The sequence below is a fragment of the Quercus robur genome, chromosome 2 (genome assembly GCF_932294415.1).
Source record: "Quercus robur chromosome 2, dhQueRobu3.1, whole genome shotgun sequence".
NCBI classification, from domain to species: domain Eukaryota; kingdom Viridiplantae; phylum Streptophyta; class Magnoliopsida; order Fagales; family Fagaceae; genus Quercus; species Quercus robur.
Genome location: NC_065535.1, coordinates 22,032,036 through 22,053,281, shown reverse-complemented (window position 1 = coordinate 22,053,281; position 21,246 = coordinate 22,032,036). Strand labels below are relative to the sequence as shown.

Below are 21,246 nucleotides of genomic sequence, written 5' to 3'. Positions count from 1 at the left end.
GTAACCTTTTAATTTGAAATACTTTACACATGATATCTATAAGAACTTAAACACGAACCCAGATCAACAAATACCCAAAAAATTAATCTGGGTATTTCTTATCTTCCATGTAGATCATTTAACTAGTATTACACAAGCAACCTCATTTGAGTAAGATTCATGCCAAACTAGATCACAAAATGCAAGAAAATAAAACCCAAACAGGATATTCACATCAAAAAAATAAAATAAAAAATCAAACCCAAGACAGAATCAAAAGCAACCCCATTTGAGTAAGATTCACGCCAAACCCAGATCACAAAACTCAAGAAAATAAAATCCAAACAAGATATTCACATCAAAAAAATAAAATTAAAAATCAAACTCAAGACAGAATCAAAAGTAACCCCATTTGAGTAAAAACAATTATACCTTAGAATCTAATTTGTTAAAGATCTTGCTGAAACCAAATTGCTTTCCTCTCTGAGATAAATAGACCAATGAGATATCAGATAAGTTTGTGTTGAAAAAAAAAAACCCAAATCAGAGACTAAGAGAAGGAAAAAAAAAAGAAAAAAAAAGAAAAAGAAAGAGAAGGATGACTTATACACGTAGAAAGAGAACTTGGTGAGAGAGGCGAAGGAGCACCGCCAAATCGTGATGGTGATTCGAGAGCTGAGAGAGTTAGAGAGATCGAGAGAGAGTTTAAGCCTGAGAGAGGTAGAGAGAGAGAGATTAGGGTTTTTTTTCTAAAAAAAATTTGGGTCCAAAAGGTATATTTATATGAACCCGAACTTGACCCAATACTGACCTGAAATCGAAAATAATCTGATCTTCAAACCCAAAACCTGACTTGAATTTTCTCAGACCCTCCCAAAACCCATCAGGTCAAGTCAGGTGGGTCGGGTCCCTACTCAACCCTATCAACGACAACTAGTACGATAGGTGCCTCCTTCCCCTAATCTTTTCAAGATTAATTACGATCGAGCTGTTTTCAAAAGTTCTAACAGGTCAAGCATTGGGGTTGTAATCTGAGATCAGGAGGGCTTGGTAATCGCTTCTCTAACACTAGTTAATCAAGCCTATTCAGCAGTCGAGATTGAAGCAATGGCAGCTACGCATGCTCTGGAATTTGCTTTGGAGGTTGGTATTGATTGAGTTGTGGCTAAGGGAGATTCAAAGATGGTGGTGCAAGCTTTGATGTCGAAGAATTCAAGTCTGGCCTCTTATGGTTTGCTGGTACAAGATGTCAATGTATTTGCAAGAAACTTTACTAAATTGTCCTATTCTCATACAAAGAGAGACAGCAACAAAGTAGAGTATAATTTGGTTAAGTTAGCTGTTAATTTTTCAGATTGTGTTGTTTGGTTGGAGGATGCTCCTCCTTCATTCATTCATTTTGTTCAGGTTGATTTAGCCTCTGATTTTTAATAATACCCGAGGTCTTCTTTCTTAAAAAAAAAAATTAGCATGGGCCTTCTTAAATCGGAAAAAAAAATTCCTCTAAAAAAATCTGAAAAAATAAAATAAACAAACGTGCACCACTAAAGAAATGGTCCAGGTTCCCAAATCTGGTCACAAAATTCCACAAAATCTAAGAGTAAATCTAAGAGCCCACAACTGCTTACATTTTCCTATACTGCCATACATTAATTATCAAACTAATTCATAAGTTCTACCTCTCAACCAAGGTTCAAAATTGGATTTTTTTTTTTTTGGTCCTTCAAGAAAGTACGGTGAAATATAAAATATTAGCCATCAAATATAGAATGCTGAAGTCGGACCACCAACAAACTAGGAAAGGGCCCCTAGTTTTTTTTTTTAAATCAAAAAAGGGCCCCTAGTTAGGTTTGGAACCTTTAATTGTAGATGGAGTCGGTTCCTCTCTACTTTTCTTTCTTCTTTGGCAATAAAGTATTAAATTCATTTATTCACCTAAAAAATTAGGAAAAGGTAGCTACATCTTGTTGAATTTCTGATCAAATCCCAATTTCTTAACCATCCTTTTTGTTGAACTTTCTCAGTAAAAACCCAAAAAAAATAAAAATTTATGTTCCTCGATTTTTCCTCTATTTTCCATTATCAACACAAGAATTAAACAAAAATTTCTAAAATATATTATATAAAAAAAGAAAAAGAAAAAAAGAATTCACACAAAGCATTGGTTAAGAGAAGAGAGAGGTCCTTGGGGATGCACATCACATTGTCAAGATTCAAGGAGACGATAGGCTTGAACAATTCATTGTCAACCATGGCCAATTGTCGACAATCTTGATTGTTTGACAAACAATCAAACATCACGTGCAAAGAGGAAAACTATGCTTGGATTGAGAAAAAAGAGAGATGTGTGATTGAATAATGAGAGGCGTGACGCAAATGCCTTCAACTTACTTTTTGTAGCTAACCTCAACAAATTTATGATTTTATCCTCAATTGCTGACTTTCATAACCTTGTCCATGAGATTAGGGTTAGGATCTTTGAACAACGATCAAGAAGGAAAAGAGGGAAAGAGGGAGGATGGGGAAAAAAGGAAAAAAAATAATAATAATAAAATAAAAATAAGGAACAAACACATTTTTTAATAGAAATGGGGTAAAAGTAGAGGGTTTAAAAAAAAGCTTTAGCTGAAAATTTGCATAGGTTAATGTGGCTTCTTTTTCTTTTTCTTTTTTTTTTCCAAGTGACATATATGAATTAATAAAAACAAATATAATTTCTTTTTTTGATAATTTAATAATTAGGAAAATGAGAATTTAGATTTAGAGTCTCGGTTAAAAATAGCAATTGAAATTTTTGAGAAAACAAAAATGATAATTGAACATTGAAAAGTGAGGAGAGGTAGTCGTAATTACAATGAAATCAAATCGGTGGAAGAGAATTTTTTTTCTAAATAACAATAAATATTAAAAAATTTAGTTAATTGTCACATTTCAAAACAATTTTGAAAACTAGCATCTCGAGTGTCTAAAACTCGAGTTCCAAGATAAAACTCGAGTTTTTAAGTCTCGATTTGTAAGTGGATTAAGTTAAATCGGGAAAAAAATCAGGCTGAAAATCGAGTTTCAAAAACTCGATTTCCATTAATTGAGAAAAAACGCCGCTATAGGTCTGTAAAACGTCACTATAGGTCTTAAAAACGCCACTATAGGACCCCCTAAACCTACTTATAAAAAAAAAATTGCAGAAAAACGCCGCTATAGGGCTTTAAAACGTCACTGTAAGGCTTAAAAACGCCACTATAGGTGAAATTTTTTTGCATGGAAATCGAGTTTTAAAGACTCGAGATCTATGTGGCATTTTCATAAGACGAGTCTTTTGGACTCGAGTTATAATATGGATCTCGAGTTTCTAAAACTCGAAATGCTATTTTCTAAAATTGTTTCAAACGTTGTCTAACTTATAAAATAGAAAGGCTGAAGAAGGTTAGTCTGCTCAAAACCTCAATGGAAGAAGTCAGTATCATAATATCATTCCTGGGTCCCCCCCGCTGGTTAGTCACATGGTGTCCAGCGATATCAAATTGGGTGGAGTCTTTTGTGACGTAAAGTAAGGATCTTAACTCAAGGCATTTATTATAGGGATAACCCTTTCCCGGCGACGTTACATTCTTTTCCCATTACTTGTACTTGTCAGCAGACACAACATGTGAACCCACATGGAAGATTTCGACAATTTTAGATGCCATTTTACATCTAGTAACATGTCCCTTTACTCCATTAAAGTTGATATTCTTCCTTCCTTCTTTTTTTTTTTTTTTTTTTTTTTTTTTTTTTTTTTTTGAATGAAAAAAAAAAGGATCTTAATTAAAGATGATACTTTAATTTAAAATTTTTAACGTTAAATAAAAATTTGGGAATTCGAACTCTCGCTTACATTAATTTTTTTTTTTTTTTTTTTTTTTTTTTTTTTTTTTTTTTTTTCAGGAAAAGGTCATTGTTACTCTCTATTAAGAAACTGCAACATCAAAAAACAAGGAAATTAACTATTTTTAGAAGAATAGACTCTATTCGGACTAATAATGGAAAAGAAAGTCCAGCTCTTTTGTCCAAAGCATGAGCAACAAACTTACCCAGCCTTTTAGTATTAGAGAATGAGTGTCTCAAAAGCGAACCAGCAATAAACTTAATGTCTTAGATGATATATCCAAAAGGTGAGAGAGATGAGCCCTCAAGGGTAAGAGCCTTACAAACAAGCTCAAGGCTGGCTGAAGCTATAGGCCACTTAGGCAGTGGCCTAAGGCCCCCACTGATAAAGAGACCCCCAAATAGTAATAATATATTATATAATATTATATAATATCCCATCAAAAAATTGTATAGTTTGAAAAAAAATTGTCTTAATCTTGAATATTTTCTCACACATGAAACTTATTCTAATATTGATGGCTTAGATTTATTTTCAGAACTAAAAGTTTTAAAAGAAGTTTTGCAAATAAATGAAAACTCTCCAATTAATGTACTAAATTATATAAAGAGGCTAAAATCTTTTCCAAATGCATGTATTGCTTTCAGAATATTACTAACTATACCTGTTACAGTTGCTTCCGCATAAATAAGTTTTTCAAAATTAAAATTAATAAAATCCTATTTAAGATCAACTATGTCACAAGAAAGATTAAGTGGATTAGCCATATTACCAATTGAAAAGGAAATGTTAGCGGAACTTGAATGCAAAAATTTAATTAGTAATTTTGCCTCTCAAAAAGCAAGAAAAATAAATTTTAATTGAAAAAAAATATGAATTTATAATTAAATATAATAAAAGGTCCCATTTAAAGATTTCGCCTAAGGCCCTCAAATTCATTGAGCCGGCCCTGAACAAGCTCAAAGTCACCTTCAAAGATAGTGTCTTGGCATGATTATAAAAAAGTAGTTGTGGGGGATTTTCCCTCCGCAAGCTTATTGTCCTCTTTGGGGAGCCAAGCCTGCAAGGTTTTGTTTCTCGTCTCCGAGTATGGAAGTCCAGGATTTTCACCTCAGGCCAAGGGCTTTGCCTTGTAGCCATTTTGGTTTGACACCTTTGTCCCACATCGGTTAGAGATGCGCCCCACTCATGCTTTATATGCCCTTGGAGCTTGCATGAGTGTACCACTACTACGCATGCGTAGTAGTGGTACACTCATGCAAGCTCCAAGGGCATATAAAGCATGAGTGGGGCGCATCTCTAACCGATGTGGGACAAAGGTGTCAAACCAAAATGGCTACAAGGCAAAGCCCTTGGCCTGAGGTGAAAATCCTGGACTTCCATACTCGGAGACGAGAAACAAAACCTTGCAGGCTTGGCTCCCCAAAGAGGACAATAAGCTTGCGGAGGGAAAATCCCCCACAAAAAGGCGCTTTTGAGGGGATGTGCCCCATCAAGAGTATTGTCCGCTTTGGGGCAAGGGTGGGATTAGCTTTGCTATGTCCGCACCGTATGATACCTGCACAGCTTTTTACCCTCTAGGGGCACGCCTCTACCACTACTACGCAAATTGTAGTTGCACGATTTTCCTGGCCCAAGGCGCAACACACAATAAATATTTGTAGAGGATGGGTCAAAGAACTTTGCCTCAGCGAACCTAGTCGGCCTGAGGTATGGAGAATGTTGTTGCAAGTATAAAAACACCAGAATGGATACTCCACAGAAGATTCTATTTCCTGAGTGCTGAATACAGTTTTTCCATCCCCTTTCTTTGAGGGACTCCCTTACATTATATAGCTCTCTCATTCTTATATGAACCTTACACTTATTAATCATCTAAGCCCCCACTTGAGCACATGTCCTATCAGACACTTTTAGCACTCCCTTGTGAGTTGCAGTGGCCAAGGTAGTACTGTTTAGGGGTCTTTTCCTCATTAATGCGGCCAAGAGGGTGGTTGGGATACATTTAATGTGGTGGTAGCAGCTTTCCGTGAGATATTTTGAGTTTTATTCTTTTTTATATGATTGGAGGATGAGCTGCAGTGGTTGGGGCGAGCTTTTTTATCTGGACTCAGTGGTGTCCGAGGAGGCGTTACTCCTCGGACAGGTTTCTTTTACCGCAGTTGGGCTTGAATAATGTTTTGGCTATGACTTCTCCTCGAACACGATGCTCCTCGGACGGGCCTGTATTTAACTAGCCCATTGTTTTGGGCCGGGCCCCACAGTAGTCATTATAGAATAGACAATATAAATTAAAATACTATCGCTCCTAAGAAAATGATGAAGTGAAAGATATCAATTTTTTGTGTTGCTTGAGAGAGTAAAATCCTTTCCCATCCTCCATATTAATTTACCATTGGGAAAAAACAAGGAGAGTGGTCTTGGATCATCTCTCTCATGCCTTCCCCCCAAGGTTGTCAAAATCGAGATTCTACGTAGGACCGTGGGAGGTAGGTAGGATCGTGGATTGTAGGATCGGATCGTGGATCGTAAGATCCTACTTATTTTCAAATTTTAAGCAAAAACATATTGATAGTGACTTTGTATGTTATATAATCACTTAAAATATGAATCCATCCATTAAAAAAAATTGCATCATAAAATGTAATTTGCACACACTACATCATTCTTATGTCATTCTAACGAAACAAAATATATTTAACTTTTGACATAATGTATCTAAAAAGTTCAGTACATGTTTAATTAGCAACTAAGTACCAAAATATTATCTACACATATGGAAAATGTTTTCCAAATTCTAAGTTCCAAATCCAAAATAAGTTAGGCTAGTTAGCATATAAAAACTAGCTAACTACAAATTTACAATATGTGATCCAAAAGAGAATTCTCAATCTAAGGTAAACTAGCTAATTACAAATATGAAATCCAAAAGAGAATTCCCATTTTAAGGTTCTAATCTAATCACTGTCATTGTCATATCCCATTTCATCATCTAAATATTTTAGGTTTTGTTTTTGAAAACGTTAAACATAAGTACTATAGGTTTTTTTGAGATTTTATGTTGACATAGGGGTAAATTTGGGATTTCAATTCATTATTGGGCTTCTGATAACCCGTTGGGCTTCTGGTTTTAGGTGGATTATCTTACCCAAATGAATCTCACTTAAAAAAAAAAAAAATCAAGCCAAATGATAGGATCAGTAGGATCTCATACGATCCTATGATCCTATGCGATCTTACATGATCCTACATACGATCTTACCATTTTTGCGATCTTGCTACGATTTTAAACTTTTTGATGAGGTGGGATCGTAAAATCACACGATTTTACAATCCAAATCGCGATTTTGACAACCATGCTTCTCCCCCTCCCCTTTCCTCGTGGTAAATGCTCCTAATTAGTAATTACTCTATCACTTTCTTCTTCCTCTTTTATTTTTATTTTTTGGCCAAAATACAAATTGCACTCTCTAAATTTAACATAAAGTTATTTTAGTCCTTTAATTTTATATTCATTCAATTGAGTCTTATAAGTTTCAAATTTATTTAATTCAGACATTTCGTCCAATTATATTAAAAATTTGCCGTTAAAAATATTTTTACAAATTCTTTTTTTTTTTTAATTCTATTAAAATATTATTTCTTTGTTTTTATTTTTTACCAAATGATCACATTTTTCACAAATCTGAAAATTTCTTCACCAATGCATGCTCATCCCAAAATTTCAAAATACAAAACATAAAACAAATCATCAAATCAATTAGTTAATCAAATACAAAAGCCCTAAACAAAGACCCAAACTTAAGAATTTTAGCTGCACCTACATCCTTTATCTTCAAAGTAGCTTCAACCACGGTCATCTTTAACTTTGCTTTGCTATTCTTAGTAGTGACGACAACTTCGGAGACCAGGACAGCATTATGTTCTTAATAGTCCAAATACCGCTTCAATTCTTCGTTGGTACCAACGACAAGCTACTCCTCGAGCAAGCAGTGGCACGCACTCCTCAAAGTGTTGTTCGGTTGAGAGAGAGAGAGAGATCTACAATTGGGAGGAATTAAAAAAAAAGGTTAAAATTTATTTAACAAAACTACAATACTTAACAATGTTGTTGAGTTACTACAACTTGAATTTATTGAGTTGGTAGCAGGTTGGTTAGAGACCAAAAACTGGGTCTAGGTAACTAGTATTTGGGGAAAAAAATAGTTGGTTCGTTGAGTCCATTATGAATGTTCTAATAGAGGATTCTTAGAAAATTAATACATACTCTGAAAGCATTACTTAACTTTTCAATAAAAATATAACTAAATAACTCACCTCTCTTGCATTACTTAACTTATTGAGACACTATTTATCAATGGGTCTAGTTAATGTGTGCCCTAAGTGTAACGATCCAAGGAAAAGTGCTAGCCACATCTACGCTATTCCTCAAAATGACCAGTCACAATTGAGATTTCTTGTAGTTGTTATAAAGCCCAGATTTGCCCAGTAAATATCTGATGTGGGACTCATCACACACCCACACACATCACACAATTAATCAAATTGGGATATCACAATCTCCCCCACTTAAATCCTTAACGTCCTCGTTAGGACCCACTTTGTGGAGTAGTGTTTCCGAGCCCACATAAGGTTATCGGGTCGACTCTAATACCATATGTAACGATTCAAGAAAAAGCACTAGCCATATCTACGCTATTCGTCAAAAGGACTAGTCACAATTAAGGCTCATTGTAGTTGTTAATAAAACCCAGATCTGCCCCATAAATACCTGATGTGAGACTCATCACACACTCATACGCATCATCACACAATTAATCAAATTGGGACATCACAATCATATGTAACAACCCAAGGAAAAACGCTAGCCATATCTGCGCTATACCTTAAAAGAACTAGTCACAATTAAGACTCTTTGCAGTTGTTAATAAAACTCAGTTCAACCCAGTAAATACCCGATGTGGGATTCATCACACATCCACATACATCACAAAATCAATCAAATTGGAGCATCACAACTTCCCCCACTTAAATCCCTAACGTCCTTGTTAGGGCCCACTTTGTGGAGTAGTATCTCTGAGCTCACACAGGGTTATTGGGCCGGCTCTGATATCATATAAAACAACCCAAGGAAAAGCGCTACCACATCTGCGGTATACCTCAAAAGAACTAGTCATAATTAAGGCTCTTGCAGTTGTTAATAAAGCCTAGTTCAACCCAATAAATACCCAATGTAGGACTCATCACACATCTACACACATCACACAATCAATCAAATTGGAGCATCACACTAAAGGCACATTTAACCATTCGTTTTGGGAAATTTTTTATGAAAAATTGAAAAAACTGTCAAAATAACTAATTACTTTTTCGTTTTTCCATAAAAAATTTCCTAAAATAGTTTACTAATATGTGTGTGTTTGGTTTGCGCGTCCACATTCTGCGTTCGCGTTTTTGGCCTTTTTTTTTTTTTTTTTACCTGAAGTTGGTTTCATGTGGGACACAAACCTGCCAGTAGGTCCTGTGCACTGTGCACGGGACCCACAAGCACTTTGAATGTCCGCACATTGGTTTGAAATGGCATTGTTAGTAGGTCCCGCGTACTGTTCACAGGACCCACAAACCTCACTTTTCAGCAACTTTTTTAATTAAAAATGGGTCACACGGTACTATTCACATATTTAAAAATTATTTTGCTACAGTATTTTCAATTTTCAGATTTCAGTAAAATAAGCTGTATCCAAACGGACCTTATGTGCCTAAGGGCTTATATTGAATACATCAACAAATATCTTAAAAAATAAAAATAAATCTCTCTCTCTCTCTCTCTCTCTCTCTCTCTCTCTCTCTCTCTCTCTCCAGGATCTGCAAGGAGAGATGGCATTGTGTTCTGCTCTAATCACTACTCTAAATTACCACCATACTAGGAACGACATCATTTCTAGCAACCACGTTGAAACTTTCAGCTTGTCGATTGTCTGTGATGTTGATTGATGTCGATAGCAACGTCAATGGAAAACAATGATGTTTCAAGGGTGGCATTGCGGTTAGAAAGGCATGGGTACTTGGTGGTTCAATCATGTTGTACACAGTGAGAGAGATGGAGGATGAAGATGAGAAATAGAAAGCGGGTTTTTAAAGGTGTTGTTGAAGGTGGGCATGCGAATAAGAAGATGATGTTGCTGTGATCGGGAAGGTGGGGAGAGATATATAATCATTATTAATAATTTTTTTTTTTTTTGGAGATAGAAAAAATAATATATTTTTAATAGAGAAAAAAAATATTGAGCCTGATGTGAGTGCATGTGATTTATTTATTTATTTGTAATTAGGTGTATGCGAATTTAAGTTTGTTAAGGAAGAAAAATTATATATGTAGACAAAATTTGGCTAAAATTGCATTGAGATTGATTTTTTTTAATATATATAGAATGTAAACCTATTTCGTCCACTTCGATTGCTTTCATCATCGAATTAAAACACCAATTAATTTTTAGTGTATGTGAGGTTTGAAATCCAGATTTTTTATTCGACAATAAAAAAAATTATAAATTGAGCTAAGTAGAACCCAACATTAAAATTGATGTGAATACTCTAAATACACAAAACGTATTACACCTTGGTTCACTAGAATAAAGGTATATGAACCAATTTCAAATAAATATATAATCATGCCACCTCTCATACAAATTTAAAGGAATTTTAGGATTATAGTTAAAAGTTCCCATAACTTGTGGATATCATAAAGCAGCCTTAAACCAACTCCATATATTAGGACCTTTCTCAATTGTCACAAAAATAGGGTTGTAAACGAGTCAAGCCAAACTGAGTATTAAAGGTTCAAGTTTGTTTATATAATTTTATTTTGAACATGGTTCGAACTTGAGCTCATCACCAAACAAGATTACATGTTCAAACTTGGTTCATTTACTTGTCAAGCAAGTTCGAGATTGTTCACAAGCTACTTAATTAACTTATTCTTTTCCTATATATAGTAAAATCTTGATTAAAATGTTTCACATTTTCACAAATCTATATATTTTTACTATAAAGGGATTGTTTATGTTATTAATAAACTACAAATAATAATTTTATATCATATGAATCAATTTACAAACTTATACAACCAAATTTTAAATCTATATAAATATATTTTTAGACAAGTATACATATAAATATATAATTAATTCAAGTACTGAACATATTATTATGTTTGAGTTTGACTTGTTTACTAAATTAACTAACATACACAAGTTTTTTCTTAAACTAAATTGAAGTTGTTCGTAAATTGCTTGATTCATTTAGGGCTCTATCTTAAATCCCAAAGAATAGCTAACCTCTTTTCTCAATGAATTCCAAGAATTGAGTCTTTTGGCTAAATATTGTTGAATTTGGAGTTTTTTTGTGTTATGGGCACTGTTCCAACTTAATTAGGGGATTGAGGAGAGAAAGTGAATTTCGGCAACACCGTTGCCAAAATTCCAACAAAAGTATGAGAGAGAAAGAGAAAAAGTAGGAGAGAGAAAATTTGGAATTTTGGCAATGGCATTACCGAAATTCCTGTTGCCCAAGAAACTGACTGAAACTAATTGTGGTAATGGCATTGCTGAAATAGGGGAATTTTTTTTTTTTTTTTTTGTGGCAATGCCATTGCCGAAAATGGGAGGGGAAAAAAAAGTGGTTGCCGAAATCTGGGAGGAATTAAAATAAAAAAAAGTGCTACGTACACAATATTTTTACAATATTTTCACAATAAATCACATGTGATTAGTTGTTATTAGTTCAAATTTGAATTTAACACTGAGATTACTTTTTTAATCCAACAATAACAATCAGTAACAACCTGCCACTTAGAATTTGTTGTAAAAATATTGTAAAAATTGTGTACACTTATCATTTCTAAAAAAAAAACAAAAAGTGTAATGGATTTGTGGCAATGGCATTGCCGAAATAGGGAAAAAAAAAATTGTGGCAATGCCATTGCTAAAAATGGGAGGAAAAAAAAATGTTGTAATTGGTTTGTGGCAGTATCATTGCCGAAATAGGGGGAAAAAATTTTGTCCAAAAATGGGGGGAAAAAAAAGTGGTTGCCGAAATCTGGGGAGAAATTAAAAAAAAAATAATGTGCTACGTACACAATATTTTTACAATATTTTCACAACAAATCACAGGTAATTAGTTATTATTAGTTTAAATTTGAATTTAACACTGAGATTACTTTTTTAATCTAACAATAACAATCAGTAACAACCTGCCACTTAGAATTTGTTGTAAAAATGTTGTAAAAATTGTGTGCACTTATCATTTCTCCAAAAAAAAAAAAATGTAATGGATTTGTGGCAATGGCATTGTCGAAATAGGGAAAAAGAAATTTGTGGCAATTGTGGCAATGCCATTGCCACAAACCAATTACAACATTTTTTTTTCCTCCCATTTACAGCAATGTTATTGCCACAATTGCCACAAAATTTTTTTCTTTTAAAAATGGAGGCTTTTGTTCAGTTTAGTTTATATCACATTTTGTCCTTAACTTTTTAATAAATGGTCAATTCTAACCTCTTAGAGATAATGGTTTTACTTTCTTTTAACAGCCTGTTTGGTCAAGTAAAGGATTTTCAGGAAAAAATTGCCAAACAGACTATTCCTGGGAAAAAATTAGGCGCGTGGCACATGTTCAAAGTTATTTAGTAAGTTAGACTGTTTTTGAAAGTCGAGTTTGGCAAACTCGACTTTGGGCTAGAAAACAGACACTATAGTGGCGTTTTTTTAGTGGCTATAGCAGCGTTTATAGAAAACGCCACGATAGGGAACCTATAGTGGCGTTTTTGACAAACGCCACTAAAAAAAACGCCACTATTGGGTCTGTATTCCAACCCAAAGTTGAGTTTGCCAAACTCGACTTTCAAAAACAGTCTAACTAACTAAATAAGTTTGAACGCGTGCTGTCCGGCTAAAATTTTTCAGAATTTTCACTGTTTGGCAAATTTTGTCGAATTTTCATCCAGTACATGGATCACGTAGTTATAGTGGTGACTACCAATTACAACATTTTTTTTTTCCTCCCATTTTCGGCAATGACATTGTCACAATTGCTACAAATTTTTTTTCCCTATTTCGGCAATGTCATTACCACAAATCCTTTACACTTTTTTTTCTTTTTTTTTTTTTTGTGAGAAATGATATGTGCACACAAATTTTACAATATTTTTACAACAAATTCTAAGTGGCAGGTTGTTATTGATTGTTATTGTTAGATTAAAAAAGTAATCTTAGTGTTAAATTTAAATTTGAACTAATAATAACTAATCACATGTGATTTATTGTGAAAATATTGTGTACGTAACACTTTTTTTTTATTTTAATTCCTCCCAGATTTCGGCAACCACTTTTTTTTTCCCTTCCCATTTTCGGCAATGGCATTGCCACAAAATTTTTTTTTTCCCTATTTCGGCAATGCCATTGCCACAATTAGTTTTGGTCAGTTTTTTGGGCAACAAGAATTTCGGTAATGCCATTACCGAAATTCCAAATTTTCTCTCTCTTACTTTTTCTCTTTCTCTCTCATACTTTTGTTGGAATTTCGGCAATAATGTTGCCAAAATTCACTCTCTCTCCTTAATTTTCTAATTACGTTAGAACAGTGTCCATAATGCAAAAAAACTCCAAATCCAGCAATACTTAACCAAAAGACTCCCAAGAATTAGTGCCTGCCCCACTTTCTTTTTTGATACTACCTACCCCACTTATATTATATTACTGCCTTAATTCCTGATATTGTGTAGATTGGCATTGTCCTTAAAGATCCCAACTTCACTTATTTGTTATTTGTTTTTTTTTTTTTTTTTTGTCCTTTTTCTTTTTTCCCTTTCAGTTTTGCTTCTTGACCTTATTCTCAAAATAATAATAATTAAATAAAAGTTTTGCTTCTTCACCTCTCAGTAATTATTGTGTAAAGTCATTGACTCATGGAGTAATTACATTCTCACCCAGAACAGAGTCAAAATTTCATGCTCGATAGTATTGTTTTTTTTTTTTAAATAATTATGTTAAGCGATTTTAATTCTTCGCCATAGAGTCATGAATCTGGTATGAAATTTCTATTTTTAACTTTATATATTATACGAGCATTTTCTTTATTAAGTTATAATTTTCTTTTTTCTAAATTATTTGATACTTTCCTTTCTTTCAACTTTATAAGAGTTTTTATTCTCCAAAAAAGATTTTCAAAACTTTTCTTTCTTTATTAATCCTTTTTTTTAATAAGTGTAATGGGGGAAGTTTCCTTCATTAATTGGCCTCCTTTTTTCCCGTGCAAAGGGTCCATCATATTTAAAGTCCAGAATTCAAGTCACGTCTTACCTGCACCAACGCATACCAAATCAATCATTAATAATAATAAAGAGAAGCAAAAAAAGTAAAGTAAACTAGACGAAGAAATTAACACAAAATAAAAAATAAACGAAATAAACAAAGTAAAGAATAAGAATATACCTCGCACCAAACGCAACGCAACCTTGTAAACGATAACGGCGACGTCAACGGCAACGGCAACGTAACGGAACGAACGGTGATACGCAGTGACGACGAACGGGGAGTACGGGACCGTCAACACGAAACACGAATATGTCAACGGCACCCATAACGGAAACCAAATGCTGCAAACACAAATGGATGGAAGAAGAACACGATTACACATCTCATCCCAGAACAATGCCAACAAAGCCAATCTCAGAGTCTCAGAAATGTGATTTCAAATTAATCTTTAATTAAATTGAGTAATTAATTATTTTAATTTTGGTTCTGTTTCTCTTCTGTTAGGTGAAATTTGGTGTCCAAAATAACTCTGCTTCCATAGCAAATGACATGTACAAAGGAGGAATATTCTATCTTCAAAAAAGAATCATCGGTGCGTACAAAAACTCGCCACCGAGTCGGCTCAGTCCCGCGCGGCAAACTCGGTTCTATTTTCCTCAGAATGCCTCCGAGTTGACTCAGCAACTCGCCTTACAACTACGGCGTTCAAACTCTTGTCGCTTTCTTCACGCTAGCAAAATCCTGGATCTGATTCTGACTCACTCGCCGGAATCTGATACCAGAAAATTCAAAGAAGACCGGAAAAACAAGAACCAACCTGTGCGAACCAAATCAGAGATCGTCGGCCTTGGACATGACGCAGAGTCGGCTCGGAGTGGGCTCAAAGTTGGCTCGCCGGCGAAGCTGATGCGAGGATGGACGGATCAGAGCCGTCAAGGCTCTCTTCACCCACTCTCCTTCCACGCCTCCGATTCGAACCAGTGAGTTCTTCATCGCAGATCTACGCATGTTGAGCCGATTCTGCGAAAACGGCGCGTTGTGGTGGCTTCCGTTGTCGTGACCCGAGTTCTTGTGGAGGCTGCACCGAAATGAGCCTGGATGCGACGTAGGCGAACACATACACGTCTTCTTCGGGGCTGGGATGGCTCTGGTCTGGTGGCTTTTGAGGACCTGGTTGCGATTCGGAGAAATCGAGCGGTGGTCGATGGAGAAACGGACAGCGGGGGAGAGAGACGGCGAGGTGTAGAGGTTGACACGTGTCGGAGAAGCCGAACGCTGATGTTGATGATGATGATTGTGGTGGTGGTCGTGGTTGTCATGGTGGTACTGGTAATGGCTTTGGTGAAGATGGCTTTGATGGTGAAGATCATGGTGGAAAAAACTGGAAGATGGAGATGAGAAACTAGAAGCAAAGGCTGATGTAGAAGAAGCAAAGGAAGAGTTTGATGTGGTAGAGGAACAGAACCTGCCTGAAGGTGAGAGTGAGCGCAGGACTGGTCCGCTTGATCTGGTTCTAGAGGAAGAGGTCGCCATTGATGAGCTAGAGAGAGAGAGAGCTAGAAAGAGAGAGAATTTTTTTTTTCTTCTTTTTCCCTAAAGGGGCCCTTAGGGCGGTTGGTTTGGCAAACCTAACGAGTCTCAAAGGCCGGATTTATAGCTAGGGATTGGAAGGGGCAAATGGTAATTAAGTCGGGAATGTAAGGGTGATTTGGGGATTTGCAATGTTGGGTTAGTTAACTTAACCATAGACCCTGAGTGAGGAAATGCATAGTGTGGATTCTAATGTTAACGGCAGGAATGATGTCGACATCGCAAGGCGACGAAAATTGGAGCCGTTTGTCCAACAACTCTTTTTTTCGGTGTTGTTTCCAAAAGGCTGCCACGTATAAGACTTTGAGAAACAGTCAGAACTGAAACTACTAAAATGCCATTTACTTCTTGTTATAAATTACGAGATCTACCATTGACTTATAGCGGCAGATTACCTTACATTTTGATTATTTTGACATTGGAAATAGCGTGCGCTGAAAGTTAAGGCAAATGCTGAAAGAATCCAATACGATTCTTTTCCCATGACCCCGTGAAGAGTGATGTAGTAGTCAGTCATGTAAGTGTGTAGAAATTGTGATCTACAGTAAGTTCTGTCTTATTAGACTAGTGGTAGAGGTTAGATTTCCTTAGCGTGGGCCAGACCCTAAATTATCTGTGGTGAGCCTTTATGCATTCCAAATTTTTTATTGTTATTATTTTAGATTATAGCTCACTTCTCTCTGTCAGTACTTTGTCCAAAAAATAAAAACTTATTTATATATATATATATATATATAAAATTTAGTTACAAAATTAAGTTATAATTTTACTTACCCAGCGAAAAAAAAGAAAAAAAAAATTATAACTTTACTAAATATTTTTTTATTGAATATAAATTTTAATAAATCTATTAATAAATTAGATTTTTTTTTTCATATTTATAAAATTTATAAAAAATTAAAGATTGATAATTATACCATCAATAAATATTTAAATTGTAAATTTTTGTAATTTAAAATAATGCATAAAATATAAACTTGTCTATAATAATATTCGATTGACACAAAATTTGACATGTGTATTTAACTGCGTAAAAAACATGCATTTCAATAGTTAGATTTTAAAAATATGTATTAATATTTATTTTATTGAGTAAGATTGTAGCTAAATTTTGTCATATATGTGTGTGTATGTGGGTCATGTTAATGAGTGTCATAGGACAACTGTTAATAAATTATTTTAGAAAAGTTTTAACATTACTTTTATGGAAAACTGCTAAACTGTTAACATTACTTTTATAAAAAATTAAAGATCGATAATTATACCATCAATAAATATTTAAATTGTAAATTTTTGTAATTTAAAATAATGCATAAAATATAAACTTGTCTATAATAATATTCGATTGACACAAAATTTGACATGTGTATTTAACTGCGTAAATAACATGCATTTCAATAGTTAGATTTTAAAAATATGTATTAATATTTATTTTATTGAGTAAGATTGTAGCTAAATTTTGTCATATATGTGTGTGTATGTGGGTCATGTTAATGAGTGTCATAGGACAACTGTTAATAAATTATTTTAGAAAAGTTTTAACATTACTTTTATGGAAAACTGCTAAACTGTTAACATTACTTTTATAAAAAATTAAAGATCGATAATTATACCATCAATAAATATTTAAATTGTAAATTTTTGTAATTTAAAATAATGCATAAAATATAAACTTGTCTATAATAATATTCGATTGACACAAAATTTAACATGTGTATTTAACCGCGTAAAAAACATGCAATTCAATAGTTAGATGTTAAAAATATGTATTAATATTTATTTTATTGAGTAAGATTGTAGATAAACTTTGTCATATATGTGTGTGTATGTGGATCATGTTGATGAGTGTCATAGGACAACTGTTAATAAATTATTTTAGAAAAGTTTTAATATTACTTTTATGGAAAACTGCTAAACTGTTAACATCACTTTTAAACTGTTAACATCACTTTTAAACTGTTAACATCACAATATTAGTTGCTTTCTTTTCATAAAAAATTTCTAAAAATATATCTCAACCCAATTCCCTATATGAATATATCCGTTAACATTTCACTATATGAATATATTAAAAAACAATGGAATGAATTTTTCTTTGAATAAATTGTTTATTTGAATTGATTGGAGAAATTTTCTTGGACTTTTTATGTAGTAATTTATAAATTTATTTTTGTATATTATTTTAAAAAGTTACATGACTTATTAAATAGGTTATGAGACTAAAAATACACATAAATTGAAGAAATTTTCCTCAAATTAATTTGGAGATAGATTTTTTTATTTCCTAAATATATATATATATATATATATATTTTTCGTTTTCTTGTTCAGGATGATTTATAAGAGTAGGCTATCTAAACTTAATAATATGTCCAATTAAATAAATAGGTTTAATGGGTAAAGAGTAAAGACAATTTTTTTTTATGCCTAAAAGACCAAATTATTAACCATGTTATAGGACTTGAATCAAACACCATATAATCTTATTCTCAAAAAAAAAAAATGCTATATAATTAGGAATAAAAATTCAAATTTTTAATCATAAAGAAGCAAAATCAAAATGACCCCAAATTTTGAGGCTAAAATTTGCAATATAATCTAAATTTTAGTAATCATTATGTAGTATGCTTGATAATGAAATTTGAAAATGTTCAACTACTTATTTTAAAAGTAGTTTTGCAATCACGTTTGTTGAGCTGTCGATTTGAAGCAAAGAAAAAAAGTGAACGCCAAATATGGAATCCCGGCATTCAAGCATTTTATTTGAATATATTTTTCTTTTTTAAAAGGGAGTGAAATGAGGTAGAAATTAAATTACAGGAAGTTTCCATCATTCGATTTACATGTTTTTACAAGTGAGTTTGTAGAAGCTATTGGTAAATGGTAAGAATGTCTGTCTTTGACTTGCACAACATCGTTAGTACAACGGAATGATAGTAATAACATAGTACATTTTAGGTTAGTAAAAAAAAGTCTCGAATCTACTTTTCTCCCAGTGTCTCAAATATCACTTAAGTCCACAAACACGAGGAAGGAATGCACAGTTACAAAATTACTAATAAATATTTGAGTACAAAACATACCTGCTTAATTTATGAGCTATAAAATTGGCATCCTTTTTTATCCAACAAAAACAGTAACCCACGGGTATTAGTCAAGACTAATTCATCATTCAACAATGCACTAATATTGATTAATATCTAGGCTTCTCACACAAGGGTTTAATATTGACTTCAATTTTGTAATTAGAAGAGTTTGTAAGTAAGGCCAAAACTCTTTTCTGCAACAGGCAAGTTGGTAAATCTATAACAAGTTAGCAACTAACATCCCTTAGTATTATATGTTTGTCTGCTTGGCACCAATTTTAGTTTTTAGATTTTAGTTCTTATATACAACTTTCTAAAATCTTACCCCCTCTTTTTTTTTTTTTTTTTTTTTTTTTTTTTTTTTTTTTTTTTTTTTTCATTTTCTCATTTTTTTCAAAAATTTTCAAAGTAACAATTATACCTTAGCACACTTTTAGCAAAAAAATTTCAGTAAAAAGATAAATGAGTTGTTTCTAAATAGACTTATAAGACTTCATAGCAAAGCTTACTTTGCAAAAAAAAAAAGCATAATAGGGACTTTCTACGAAGATCTACTGCTTTTTGCTCAATTATCCAAAATTAAAAAAAAAAATGATATAATACATCAATGTTTGGGTCGTTTGAGATAGAAGTTAGAAGCCACTCATGATCCATGGACACATCCTAGATGTTTGCAATATAATTTACTAACTCCCATTATGTTCGCATCAAGCTAAGCTCAAATGACTGTTTTTTTAAAGACCAATTCCAATTAGTCAACGTGTCTTACTATTGAAGCAGTAGGCAAATTACTTATCAAAAGTTTTTAAGTTTGACTAATTAATAATTACTTGATCGTATTTCCATTTTCATGACATTTCTAGATTACTAGTTATTTAATTGCTTTGCTTCATTCACGTCGGATAGTCTTGGTCAAATGCTCAACACCAGCCGTCACGAACGACCTGAGATTTCAATGTTTCGAAGGACCAAATGGTATCTGCGTGATACACATGGGTTTTACTCTGCCATAGATCCCAAGCAAACTAATGCAGCCCCTTTGGGGGGGGGGGGGGGGGGGGGGAGAAAGGCTTCCTTTCCCTGTTGGAATTAGTATTGAAAAGTTAACTGATGTTTTAAGAGTATTAGTTTAGAAAGTATTTTTAGAAATTTTTTGTGTGAAAAAAAAAGAGTAATATGGGTTCTAGTTAGTTTAACTGGTAAAGTCTTTAATGGTTGAATAAAAGATTTGGAGTTTAACTCCCACTTATACGAGATGTTGTCTTTTAAGATCAACAGAAAATTTGAAGTTCAATCCTCGCCTATACGAGAAATTATCTTTTAAGATCAACAGAAAGTTGGTGAATTACACTGAGAATTCAAATCTCTAAAAATTTTCATCAAGGTTTATTCCTTTCACACACAAAAAAAAAAAAAAAAAAAAAAAAAAAATCTCACCAAATTTTGAGATTTGAAAGACAACACCTACTGTGGCTGTCATTTTTTTGGTGGGGGGGGGGGGGGGGGTGGGGGGGAGGGATTCAGAAAGTTGGTGAGCTATATTAAGAATTCAAATCTCTAAAAATTTCCATCAAGGCTTATTGTTGTTTGATTTCCCCAAACCTTTTTTTAATATGTAGTTTTTTTTTTGTTTTTTTGTTTTAATATGTAGTTGATGGATGAAATTAAAGGATGTTTACTCTTTTTTTTTTCATTATTTAATTTTCCTAACTAGATGGCTCGCTCGAGATGGGATTGTCCGCCGAAAATAAGGGTGAGGATGGTTTTGCCCATTTTGACTGACAATAGCACATCCAAAACATGGTCAGGTCAAGTGATAGGTGCACTCCAAACCCAACCAACCTATGAGCACTCTATTTGAATGAAAAAGTAAAAAATAATTATAAACCAATTAAACTTGGATATCACATATGATGCTCTCAAACTACTCATCATTTTTGTTGTCACTTTATACTATTTAAAATCGAGGTTCTTAGTTCTTACCTAAAAAAATTATTAATTACAATTTATTTTAACTTAAAATACCTTTTTTTTTTTTTTTTTTTTTAATAATAGAAACAAACACATCAAGGGTCTATTTGGTTAGGCATGTTGGAAGATTAAAATAATATTTTTAAAACCCAAAACTCTGTTTTGCGACAACATCTCCTTATAGTTTTTTTACAAACGCTTATTTTAAACTCAAAACACAATTTTCCAACAACTTATATAAATGCATCCAAACACGAGAGAGGGGGATGAGATTCTAACAAAATTACATTTTTAATTACTTTTATAAACATTTCTTTTTAAAAATAAAATTGTATATTTATATAGTAAAAATTGGGTCCTAGAAGCTATGGTTGCAACAATTGACTACTTCTCTCTGCAACAAGTGACTACACTCTTATTAATTATTAAATTAAATTTTTT

General features: G+C 33.2%; 1 protein-coding gene across 1 annotated transcript; it reads right to left on the bottom strand.

Annotated features, from left to right (window-relative positions):
• Positions 1–14,575: 14,575 nt before the first annotated feature.
• Positions 14,576–15,794, bottom strand: LOC126712887 (uncharacterized). Its single transcript, XM_050412409.1, has one exon. It carries the CDS (start codon positions 15,689–15,691, stop codon positions 14,990–14,992), a length of 702 nt encoding a protein of 233 aa, XP_050268366.1. The 5' UTR covers positions 15,692–15,794; the 3' UTR covers positions 14,576–14,989.
• Between the last annotated feature and the right edge of the window lie 5,452 nt (positions 15,795–21,246).